The following is a 12,950-nucleotide window of genomic DNA, read 5'->3' as shown; positions in this document are numbered from 1 at the left end:
CCCCTTTAATGCCCAACACTGACCCCCGCTGACCTGAGTTTAGCAGGAGGAAGAATGAGCAACACCTCCATTCTGCTCCCACGACACTTTCTCATGAGGAAACTCTTAAGCTTTGCTGCTGCAAGTCACTGCAAAAACAAACTGTACCTCCATAAGAAAGAGCCAGAAGAATGATTCCTAATGCATTTTATTTCATTGCAAATTGACAACAGTGCCCAGTAGATGTCAAAAATGTATTTTATTAACATCTCTCAAACATACTCTTGTACAAACACACACTGCTACATTCAGTCAAGTGATACATGTGAATACACAATGCCATAGTACTCCTTTGCAACACAGTACTGTTAAGAGATAAAGAAGACTGGAAAATAATCTCATTAAACAACAATGTAACTGTCCAGAAGCAGGTGTGATGATATAACATAACATGAATCATTAAACATGCATATTAATGGCATCACTGCTAAATTAAAACCATTTTACTCATTGCACAGAATTTTAAAAAAATACATACAAAAATCTTTCTTTACATTAAAAATGCCCACTTGCAGTTCAGAAATATGGTGAACCAGGATCTGTGGTGCTTATCTGCCAACTGCCTGAAAAAGCCTTGATGAAGACTTCTCAGGTTGACCTGCTCTGTGCAAATCCACTTTAAAGCACTGTGTCTAGCATCAATGCCTCATAAGATGCAGGTTTTCTCTACTGATCACTGGAAGTGCAACCTGTAATCATAAAATTAATATTTCTGACAAAGGTTGCATGCACACAAGAGAAGAGTGCAGTTATAGTTGGAGGAATGGTGCCCTCTAGCTGCAGAGTGAAACTGCAGCAGATCTTTACCACAGCATCGTGCTGAAATACCCACCAGTGATGGAAGTTGGGAAATATTTTGCTTTATTTGTCATTAACATGTGCAGATGAAGAAGCATTTGGGATGCAGAGGAGTTAGAAAGAAGGAAAGTGCAATAAAGGATCATCTGGGGCTCAATCGACAGCAACTCCTGCTCTTAATAAAAACAAATGACAGGAGGTGCAGAGGAGGCGCCGGTGCAACCAGAGTGACGGCGCTCATCCTCATAACAAAGCTTTGGTTACTCTCCTGTGATTCTGCTTCAACACAGGCTCAGTCTGGGAGGCCAGTGCAACAAGTGCACTTCAGAGTCTCTGAGTGGGAACTACGGGAGGTGGGAACAGCGGCATCAGAAGTCGCTGAGGATGCTGATGTCAGCAAACTCTTTCCGGTAGCGGTGAGCCGACAGGGCGAGCAAGAAGGACCACTTCAGGCTCATGAAGCTCCACACGCAGGACAGGTACAGACTCTGAGGGTCAGTCAGTGCTGTGGCGGGACGAGACACACAAAATTCAGAACTCTGCAGCGCACACTCATCATGTTGGTGCATTAACCATGGTCGCCAGTGGCAGAGGGAGTCTGATTGAAAGTGCAAGCTCATAACTGAACCTGCGAGGCTGAGTGACGAGGCCAACATTCACGTTTATACGAAGCTTCGAGAGATTTCACGTTCAAATGAGAGACTCTATCTCCGCACACATTTCATGTTGTGAATTCTGAAGTGAAAAATGTACAACATAATTTATCATACAGCATTAAAATAAGATGAAAACTGATCCAGAGATTATGAACGCATCAAGATGTTGCGTTTGTAGCTTTGCATCAGTTCAACTGAAATGAAACCACTTTCACCGTTGACTAAATAAATGAATCATTTTAGATACAAAAGATACAAATATATGTCTTTCTCTGGAAGTGTATCCGATATTATCATTATTATTATTATATTTATTTCTATTATGGTCAAGTCTTTAACTCTTTGCAAATACAATACAAAGCTACGAAGACACCTACAGATTTGTTTTGAAAATAGAGAAACTAACTTGAGACTACATCATTTCATTCCCTTTTTTTTCCTTTTATTAATAAAAGATCAATTTTCACTGACTATAAATTATTTTTATTTCACACATATTTGCCACAACCCTTAATTACATTAAGTGGTTATGAAACTGACTGATATGTGTATCTGAGTGACACTAGTTTTTCATAAAAAACAAGTTTACGATTACTTAATTATTTGTTTTTATTGCTTTCTAATGATCATATAATAATTCCAGTTTGATGCAACTGTTTGTGAAAAACAATTATTTACACATGATGACAAATATTATGCTACTGGCAACCTGTCCAGGGTGTACAGTGTCTCTTGTCCAATCATTGCTGGGATGGGCTCCAGCTTCCCATGACCCCTAATTGGACTAAGCAGTTAAGAAAATGGATGGATGGATAGAAATATTATGCTTTACTGTTTCAAGCTTTCGCGATTACTACTTACATTCTTAACTAGCAGCAGAGAACTTTTTTTTAATGAAAAATACCATTTTTTTTGTGATAAATTTGAACACTATTCAGTTTTAAAGACTGCAAGACTTTTTTTAAATGTAGGACCAAAATATGGAGACAGTTGTCACAAAAAAAAAAAAAAAACATCATTAAAAAACAGAATTTCTCAGAAAGCAACAGTAACTCATGCTTCTTTAGCAACTCAAGGTAAAAATCTCAAACGTTCATGAAAAGTAAAAAATAATTTAGTTTTTGTTGACGTTCAGTACAAACTTTATCGAGGTCAAATTCAGCAAGTGGAGTGGGCCTGGTAGAAACATAAATTTAGCAAATTATGAATGATCACATATTAATTATTTGAGGTCAGTTTTATTATTTTGACACTCAGACGATGGAAGGGCAGGAAATGTCCACCATAAAGCTAAACTACGGCTCTAATTAAAACATAATAATAACATTAAAAAACGCAACACTGGGAGGGCTTAAAATAAAATCAAGATATAATTTTAGTCTATCTTTTAGCGAAAAGCTCTCCTTCAAGACATTTAGTTCACTAAATTCTGTCTCTTATTGTAATTATAAAGGTCGGACAGTCAGAGATGGCGGTTCATTAATCGGTCTGATAACACTAAAAACGCCTCTGTTGCAGCACAACTTACACTCCTTTTTGCTGATAGCAATGGACAGGAAAGTGATGAAGGCCACGACCGCCAGCAGAGAGAAGAACACCCCGATGAATAAGAAGAACTTGAGGCCCTTCAGCCATGTCCGCCAGTAGTCCTGCAGGTACATGATGTGAGCAATGAGGGTCCAAAGTGCCAGCACGCCTGAGGGAGGGGGCAAAGTAAACGAAACAAAGTTAGTTTGCAGAGGATATTGAATTAAAAAATCATTTAAAAAGAGTAGTGTTTATAGTTTTACATAGTCTGATTTGCAGTATGTGTAATATGATAAACAGCCTTTGTGTGCACGTCAGAACAATATTCCCCATACAGACAAAAAAATCTTTGTTTAATTGTAATACAGCTACAATGGGGATTGAAAGGTTTTGTATCATTTCATAACAACAGACCAAAATCAAACAATAAGCAGAGACATGTGGCGTGAGAACAGTGAGACAGACTGAAACACAAGAGTTCTTAATACTAAAAACTCTCTTAGTGTTCCTCGTACATATCGTTTTCTTGAATCTCAGCGCCTTCCAGCTAAGATGTAACTGAGCGAGAAAGGCACAGGCGCATGCAGGACGTGCAGCTGCAGAATGAGAAATATTTGGTTTCTATGTCTCAGTAAAAATCAGCATCAAATATGCAAGTAGAGGATTTGCACATGACGCCTTCTGATGCATGATCTCCAGCTAGGACGGCTAGGACCTCGATCCTGAAGCCGCTTTTATCCCGCCTCGTCATTCTGCATTTAAAAGCTTGGAAATTTCTGGAGGATGGTGGAAAGGGAACAATTTCCGGGCCACAGGAGGAGAGAAAACACAAGGCGGAATAAGTTAGCATAATGAAAAGCACCCCAGGAATTGAGCTTTTTTTTCTCTTCATACATATTGCACTGCCTTAAGTAAAAAACTGTTTCTGAATCTGATAACCAATTCTCCTTTTACCCCAAGTTGAAGATCTGCAGATTCCACACTGAATGGAAAGCAGTGGGGTCCCTTTTTTATTTGCAAGACATGAAACCGCACAAGGTCAGAGGTCCCCTCCTGTCACTTTATCTAATGCAACTGAAACACTGAAAGTTATGTTGACAATATTAATGTTTATTCACTTTATAACTATGATACTGATCCAGTAGTTAGTGGATTTTTTCAGAGTAAATATAACCAAACTGATAAAAAAAAACAGGGATGTCAAAGATTTCACACTCAGCTGCTGTTTAATAAGTCCATCAAGAAAAACACATTGACTTGTCTCAAATTTAGGTAAATTTAGGTAGGCCAAACATTATGGAAATAAACAGCAGCCGAGACACATAGAAAATAACTGGAAAGCAAAACTGTCAAGCAAATAGTACAAATAACATAAAATATACAGCAAAAAGTAACAGAACAAGTAGCATCTGTCTTAGAGCTGACATTACGAAAAAGTAGTTTAAATGAGCTGGATTGGTCATGAACTTCTGTTTTGGGGGAGCAGTAAATGTGCATTTTAGCAGCTGACTGACACATAAAGTTGTCAAATGCTGAGTCAATAAATCACACATCTTTCTTTATCTTAATCGCACAAGAAGGATCTGATCTGCAGCAGCAGTTTTACCTCCCGTACACTGCAACAACAGACATGTCTATAACATTATATAACTGTGTCACTTGAGCTTTTAAGACCAGTAAAACACAGCTGTAAGATACCTGGAATAATGCTTGCATCAGTGAGTAATTTGATCTTTGGTACCAGCATTACTGAACATCTTGTTATGTCCAGAGTGACTAGTAATCCTCAACATTGTCTCAAAGGCCAAACTTATGGATGCAAAACTTCACATGACCTTTGAATACTCCACATGTATTAATACTAACACCCCTTCTTTTTCAAAAGACTTTAAAGCTTTAACATTGAAAATCACAGATTTTCAATGTTAAAATTTGACAGTAAAGCGTTTTAGTTAAGTATGTACCTGTGCTATAGTACAAAACTTATAATACAAAGATGTATTCTAAAATAGTACAATTTTCAATACTGTTTTTCCACTTTAGTTTACATTTTCGTCTTTAAATGTATCACACATGACACGTGTGTGCATATAGAGAAGAAATTCAAATGAATTGCTTTAATATTTAAAAAAAAAAAAAAAAAAAAAAAAAAAAAAAAGTACTAATACAACGATAACTTCTTCTTTACAAACACTTTTTTAAAGTTTCCACTGCTGTAAATGAGCACCAATATGTCTCTAAGTATTACCTAGGTACAAAGGTATTTACTTGCATACATTTCAAGCTTGCTCATATTTAATTGTGCAACATTTACTGTGTTTTAAAAGATTGTAGAGACTTGGAAAATAAGTTGACCTGTTCGTCCTTCATGAACTTTTAACTGCGACCTCTTTGCAAACGCAGGCGCACTTTTCAGCCAGTGTGCATGGAGACTGAGGGGAAAACTGCTTTTTGGTTTAAGTAAAACACACCTGTTTTAATTTTCGTGTCTATATTTCTGCACAGTTCACGTTACCTGACAGACCTCCCATGGCTCCGGTCCACGGCTGTTTGTACACGATGTTCCACACCAGGAAAGCAGAGAAGCCAACAAGCAGACCAAACGAAGCGTACCCGATACTAATGTACGTTTTATTAACAGCCATGGTGGCAGAAACACAGCGGGTGCAGAAGTGAGGGAAGACGCAGGCTGGACTGGAGGAGAGCTGAGAGTCTCTGGGAGAAACGAGCTGATTTCAAAACAAATGCATCCGGTCACTGAGCACACGCCGAAACGTGACTAAGCATGCGAGTCCTGCTGACTCATGTTTGCAGTCACACATAAAGACAAAGTTTGAAACATGACTAAGTATTTGTTATGGGGAAGTTGTTGTTTTTTTCTCAATCTAACTGCAAAACAAATGGCTTTCGTCAGCTGATATTACCCAAAGAAATCTGCAGTTTGGCAACTGGCTCGCGGTGAGCGCGCACAGCGCCCTCTACTGGCAAACAGCATAAACATCAACTGTTTACTTCCAACTCTTCTCATGTAAACTGAAGACTTTTAACAAATATTTAGGAGGACAAAAGACTCAAGCAGCATCACGCAATTCCACACTGCATAATTAATTAAATACGTTATATTAAAGTGTATAAATAAAGGAGGCTAGGTTAGGATGTCTCCTTGTTGAGGTTTCCAGACAGGAAGCCTGGCAGAAGATGTTGGAGGGACTGTGTGGAGGGGTATCAGAGCTTGTTAGCCTAAGCTGCTGCTGGACAAAAACTTTAGATAAGTATCAAAAGAATAATGGATTAAATAAACACAGAAGCTCAAAATCCACAGTAATCAAGTGGATTTATGTGGGTTACTTGCAAAACAACTATTGGAACATAAGTATAATAGTGTGTTGGTCTATATCAGTGGTTCTCAAACTGGGGGGCGGGCAAGGCTAAATAAAACTTAGGAGTTTTGGCACTGGATTAAATAGTAAAAGTACTCATACGAAATTATGATAAATCAACAAGAGAGACTTCACATTATTGTCGTCGATTAAAAGGGGGCCCTGCAGAAAAAGTTTGGAAACCACTGGTCTATATTAACTTGAGTTCAGAGCCAGGTGATCAGAATCATATTTCACATGTATAAAATTCATCTTTGCCTGGTTTATTTTTACCTGAAGTATCTTTGAGATGACAGCCTGTGACATTAACAGCAATGATACACATAACTTCACATTTCGTATTTCCACTTAATAAGGAATACAGTGACCTTAGTTGAATAAATTTATCCTGATTTATAACTTTAAGTGAGTCTGGATTATGTTTGAGATGTTTATTTTAAACATTTAAACTAAACCAATTAAAATGACACAATGATACAAACTGAAACTACAACAAGCTAAAGTTGGAGAAATATTTGTGGAATAACTAATAAAACTTTGAAAACAAAATATTTCACCATTGAAATGCTGAAACAGTCTAAATTATTAAAGCTTGATAATTACCCACACTGCAAAGTCCATACATGTTATTTAGAAGTTTACAGTATGATACAACTTGATCTGCCAGAAGTTTATGTTTTCATTACAATGGTTTGATCACTTGAATCTACAGAAAAGGTAATAAAACAAAGAGAGAAAAAAAATTGCTTTAATTTTTTTTAATTGATCCAACAACTTAAAAACATTGTATTTTTTTCCTCAAACATGACAAAATGTATCCAAAAACATAGCAAGTTTAGTTAAAAAAAAAAACATTTTTAAATCTCACTACAAAAAAACTTTTTAAAAAAGTGACAACGACTGAAAAACCATTAAAACTTTTCACATTTGCAAGAAAACTTTGTCTGAAGTAGATGGATCGAAAACCTGAAGGGAAATAATGAGTCGCATGCGTTTTTAATGACAGCTTCTATAGATATCCATGTTCGCTCTCCTCTCCAGTGTTCAGACCTTGAATTGCACTAAACACTAAAAGAAATCTTAGCTCATAACACAGACTCTTAGTTTTTCCCTTTTTAGTTTGGGGTGTAACTTTGAGCTGTGTGCCAACTTTGGTTTCAAACATCAATTTTTAGTTTAAGCTTCTTTTTCCACCAAGTTTGAGGTGTCAAATGATTAATGCTTCCCACTTATTCACAGACGAGACAATGAATAACTCAGGAAAGATGTACCATGTGTGTTTCGTGTAGATTGTGGCACTACTTCATTCTATTCGGTAAACTACTTTACCATAGTTTAAAGGTGAAACACTTACAGCACGCCTTTGTGGCTCAACTAATAGTGTCAGTGAAAAGCTCATCTCCAACTGAAGGAATGTGTGATGACACTAACACTAAAGTTTTAAGCTAAACCAGACTCGGAAGGTAGTAGTAGAAGAAAAACTCCTCCAACCTCCTCTTCATCAGTTTGATGATGACCTCATCGTGGTAGATCCGTTGAACCAATATGTCTTCTCTGGAATAGACCAACAGATCACACCATGGCGTGCCCGTTACCATCATCTCTCCTTGGATGTGCCAGTAGTATGGATGGGCCTTCTTCAGCTCTAAGACTTCATCTCTACACATCAGAAAACTACATTCAATGAAACTTTGGACATGGACAATTTTGACATGCAGCAGCCCATAGCTGCTCTGCTCTTTAGGGTCGTACACCAACCCATCAGGCATTGCTGCGAGCCACGGAGCGTTTGGATGGACAACCAAACCGCAGGGAGACCAGTTGACACACGAATGCCGGCAGTATTCCCGAATTGCTCGAGGCCTCATTTCCTCATCTATCTGTGTTGTCTTGCACTTGCGGTGGCCTCTCAGAACTTTTACCAGCAGCTGTTTTGCATGACTCTGCCCTGGTTTCAGTTTACAGATCTCTCTGAAGCGGCTGGTTATGCGCATCTTTTGCACCTTCTCTGCAGATTCTTTGCATGCACGGGTGGACCTCTCCAGAAGTTGTGCTTCTTCCCAGGTGATATTCATGTCATTTAGATATACCTGCTCCTCCGCCTTGAGGGTAGCAGGAGTAGATGCCGGTTCCAGGGTGTGATTATTCAAGGGAAGCAGCGGCTGCGGGGGAGCATCATCATAAGGTTTATAATCCTTACTCGATGGCACAGGTAGCTGATAGGACAGGGGGCTGCCTTTAGGGACAAAACCAACAGCGCATTCCACCCATTCTATGTCTGTTGTGAGGCCCATCTTGGTAATCAATGGTTTCTCATCCTCAGGAAAATCCTTAAAGGCTTCTTCAAGTCTTTGAATAAAGGACTTCTGGTCTGATGGAGTAGTATTTAAAGACTCAAGCACCTTCATCCTGCATTAAAGCATTTAAAAATATATTAGAGACATTTAAAACTGTTTCAAATATGCAGTTAAGAGTCCCAGCTTTCTTACCTGGGTATCTTTAGCATGGTTTTTTGATGGGAAGACTCTGGACTCTTTCATTTTGTAGCGAGGTTCCACCCAAGAAAAAGAAAAAGTTATTTTTTTCCACAGGAAAAAAGAAGCAAACAACATTCAAATTAGCCATACTCGGGTATCAAACTCCTGTCCTCGAGGGTCGGTATCCTGCAGGTTTTTGTTGTCTCCATGCTAAAACACACCTGACTAAAATTCATAAATAGGTGGACAATGAGCTGCTGGATCCATTTGTTTTGAATCAGATACCAGGCCTCGAGGACTGGAGTTTGACACCTGTGGCCTAATCTCAGATTTAAAGGCTCTGCTGATTCCATTATATTGAAAATAACAAAATAAATTAAAAATTAGTTTAATAGGAATGAAATGGACATGTTCTGTTGCCCAGAGTATCAATACATAACCAGGATCTGCATGGTCGAGCTTTAAAAGTCTGATACGCCAGTTATTCCACAAATGCTTTTGTTTGAGGTAAGCAAAGAAATATCTCGATGCACCTTTTTTTTTTTTTTTTTAAATAAATAATGCAAAATGCAGTTGAAACTGGACTTTTTAACCCACAGTCACATGTCGCATAACACAAAGTGCAGCATGTAAAACAACCTAAAGCATAATTAAACAAATATTTTATCAGCAAAAAAAAAGAGGGCAGTGAAAAATCAAATTTTAAAGACTGTTTGCAAGCTTTATCTACCTTTTATATTCAGTTACGCTGTATTAACTTTTGAAAAAAAGGTTTATTCTTTTTGAAAGTTACTTTGAAAGTCAGAAAAGGCATTTTATGTTTCTAAAATCTTGTCTACAAAATTCTTTTTAACTAGAAAATTGTTTCCAAGCGAAGTTAACTAACTAAAACATTTTCATAAAAGATGTATACAAGCAATTTTTCACACTTACATTGGCATCTGAAGTTTCATGACTGTCTTGGAGGTCCATGCTATTACTTGTGCTTTCCTTGCTGTCAGATAGTGCTGAATATTCTGCTGTTTCACCCGATTCCATGGAGCAAGAATCACTGTGTTCATCTTGCTCTCCCTCAGCTGACACAGTGCCTGAAGAGTTTGGGCGATACTCTTGAATGCAATATGAGGCAGTGATGAAGGGCATGCTTGGTTTCTCTTCATCTGGATCTTCTTTCACACAGACTTGCATGTGAATGTTCTCCGCTTCCCCAGGCCATTCTTGTTGGTTTGACTCACAACTTATGTTGCATTCAATCTGCTCCTCTTTAGGCTCTGTAGGTAAATGATCTGATATTTCACCATCTGACCAGTTCAGTTCTGCAGGCTGCTCTTTAATATCTCTAGTTGCTTCTGTGTAGTAATTGATATCTATGATGAGAGAAAAAAAAGACATTAATAGTAGGTAATAACACACATCTTGCCATAACCTGGGTATAAAAGGTCTATTGGCCAAACACAAACCTCTTAAAACTGCAATTATTCTTAGCTAAAAGACATGAAGCCTCTTAAACACTGAAGTCACTGTCAGCAGTCTTCACAACTGACACAGTCAAGGCTCCTCAGTGGCAACTTGGCAAACATATGGTCCGTCTGACCATAGTTTTAAATTTACCAAAACAACCAGATGTGTTTGGAGGACCAAATATAAAGAATTCAATCCGAAGAAACTGTGGAGCCGCAGAAGCTATATGCTCTAGGCTTGATTCATTATTTATGTGTTGACCTATAACTGGTAAAAAATAAATAAATAAAAAGAGTTGAATAGTGAAGGATTTTTCATTATATTTTCATAACCAAAAGATACACAAACCTGAGTTAAAATTATTTGTTTCCCAAGAACAATATGCCCAAGCACACACTAAACAGCTGTGGCTGGTGAACAATGACTATGCTGACTGCTAAATACATCGTGGCAGGGCAGACCAACAAACAGAATTTTACCAAATGCAGAAAATGAATGGCTAAATAGTAAGGGTGGGAAAATCAAATTGAAAAATCAAAAATTGGGATTTTTTTTGCTTCACAATTTCAAATTCAATTTTTTGTTGAAATTGTTTTTTTGTTTGTTTTTTAAATAAATACAAATAATCCATTTTAAATTTTTGTCATTTCATATTTTTATTGATCTTTTTACTTGTCTTCTTGGGCATTATAGCAGCAGAATGATGGTCTGGCTACTGTAATGTTTTTTCCTCATTGAAATGACGAAAAATGATGAGCAAAAAAAAGTTTTATACTTTTTTTTTTTTTTGTTTTTAATCTACAAAAATCAGCAATATTGGAGAAATGTTAGAATTGCAATTTAAATCGAATCGGCACCCAAAAATATTGGAATTGAATCGGGACAAAAGCATATCACCCTATTAAATAGTAACTATAATTCCCCAGAAATTTTCCAAACGCTTTCTGTACAATGTGTAAAATATTTGCATATTTCTTTTATTTTGGAGCATATCATTTTGATGTTGTGAATTTCAGAACTTCTACATTTAATTAAAATGCATGAAAACTTTCATAATCTAATAATATATTAAATATTTTTATCCAGAAAGATACAGATTGAAGGAATCACTGAAAGCCAAATTGTGCCTTGCAATACAAGTCAGTAATGTGTATAAACATTACTTTAACATGTTCATTTATATACGTTCAGCGGGGAGTTAATAATGAACTTTAGAGCAGGTAGTGTTGTATATTTCAGCATTAAAATTTTAAACAAGAATACACAAATAATCACCCATCATTGTTCTGTCTCTCAAAATTATTCTAGGAGATTTTTTTTGGGTATATTTTTGTCATTTCGTCTTTTTATGTTACATTTTAGTTATTAGATGTCTCTTAATTTCTTGTGTCCTTGTGGGATATATATCTGTGATAAGACATGGAGGCTATGAAACAATGCCCATGAGAATACATGAAAACCATCGTGTGTGAAATTGTTAAACTTGTAAGAGTGTGAGGACTATTAAAAACAGGTTACCACGTGTTGTTTTGGGTTGGGTGATCCATGGGGTAAACTACCCGATGAGCATTGTCACGTTCAATCATTTTAAAGACCTAAAAGCACATTTATACTCAAGATTACCAGCTCTTCCTCAAGTCATCTAACTTCGAAACCAATAGCAACAACCAAACGAAACTGGTGAATAAAAATTAGAAATATTCCAAAAAAAAACCAAACCTATCTTGGATAACTTTATCTGTGGGTTGAGCACCATGCGCAGGATGCTCTTCAGTCGCTTGTTTTCCTCGTTACATGTCTCAACGATGCTTTCTACTTCACTTAATACCTCCACGGCAAATGTGTTCAAATGCTCGGTTAGAAAGGTATGAAAGTTCTGTAGCCTGGTATTTGACATTTTCAGCACTTTTAAGCAGGCTAAACTAGAAAGTTAACCTTCTCACTGAGGCGCGCTACACCAAAACAAAAAGTAACCGGAAACTGATGAGTCTCATTTCCTGAGTATTCTTCTTCTATTAATTTTAGTAGGCACTAAAACACTACCGCCCTCCTTCGGACAATGCCCGTTACTTGTAAGTAAGTCGAAAAGGAAGGGGTTATCAGTTAACAGAATTGTTTTCAAGCTTATTAAACACAATTTTAATTTTTATTTTAATTTTTATTTTTTTTGGTGAAAAAATTAAATTTAAAAAAATTATTAGAACATTTCTGGCATTTTTATTGTTTTTATTGATCTTTTTGCTCTGTCTTCTTGGGCATTGTAGCAGCAGAATAATGGTCTGGTTACTGTGATATTTTTTTCCTAATTGGAATCACGAAAAGTGACAAGCAAAAAAAAAAGTTTTGTTCATTTTTTTTGTTTGTTTGTTTGTTTTTAATTTACAAAACTCTGAAATGTAGAATGATTATAATAGCCATTTTATTATAATGTGCTCCTCAAGCAACACAAACAATCGGATTTACACCAAATTTTATTTAGTTTGTAACCAAATTAGAATTTGGATAATATTTACAATATTCAAAGAAAGCCATTACACACTTCACTGAAAATATGAACAGGCCCAAGAACCCGAGTTGTACATGTCCCATCTATTGAGCAATTTCATTACAAA

General features: G+C 36.8%; 2 protein-coding genes across 3 annotated transcripts; both read right to left on the bottom strand.

Moving 5' to 3' along the window:
- Positions 1 to 255: 255 nt before the first annotated feature.
- LOC306757265 (heme transporter hrg1-A-like) lies at positions 256 to 5,813 on the bottom strand. Its single transcript, XM_079242267.1, has 3 exons — positions 5,536 to 5,813; positions 3,022 to 3,189; positions 256 to 1,342 (listed from the first exon to the last, which is right to left on the bottom strand). The coding sequence occupies exons 1-3, from the start codon at positions 5,663 to 5,665 to the stop codon at positions 1,206 to 1,208; spliced, it is 435 nt and encodes a 144-aa protein (XP_079098393.1). The 5' UTR covers positions 5,666 to 5,813; the 3' UTR covers positions 256 to 1,205.
- A 1,411-nt stretch (positions 5,814 to 7,224) lies between these two features.
- On the bottom strand, positions 7,225 to 12,340 carry LOC306756844 (uncharacterized protein). 2 transcript variants are annotated; one of them, XM_079241728.1, is made up of 4 exons: positions 12,274 to 12,340; positions 9,811 to 10,244; positions 8,890 to 8,933; positions 7,225 to 8,809 (listed from the first exon to the last, which is right to left on the bottom strand). In XM_079241728.1, the coding sequence occupies exons 2-4, from the start codon at positions 10,063 to 10,065 to the stop codon at positions 7,846 to 7,848; spliced, it is 1,263 nt and encodes a 420-aa protein (XP_079097854.1). In that variant the 5' UTR covers positions 10,066 to 10,244; positions 12,274 to 12,340; the 3' UTR covers positions 7,225 to 7,845. The 2 variants fall into 2 exon arrangements, with proteins under 2 accessions (XP_079097854.1, XP_079097853.1); XM_079241727.1 differs by having other exon boundaries at positions 12,058 to 12,283.
- Between the last annotated feature and the right edge of the window lie 610 nt (positions 12,341 to 12,950).

The sequence above is a fragment of the Telmatherina bonti genome, assembly GCF_933228915.1.
Source record: "Telmatherina bonti genome assembly, chromosome: 6".
NCBI lineage: Eukaryota > Metazoa > Chordata > Actinopteri > Atheriniformes > Telmatherinidae > Telmatherina > Telmatherina bonti.
Note: the sequence above shows the minus strand (reverse complement) of the source record. Positions and strands in the feature narration are given on the sequence as shown.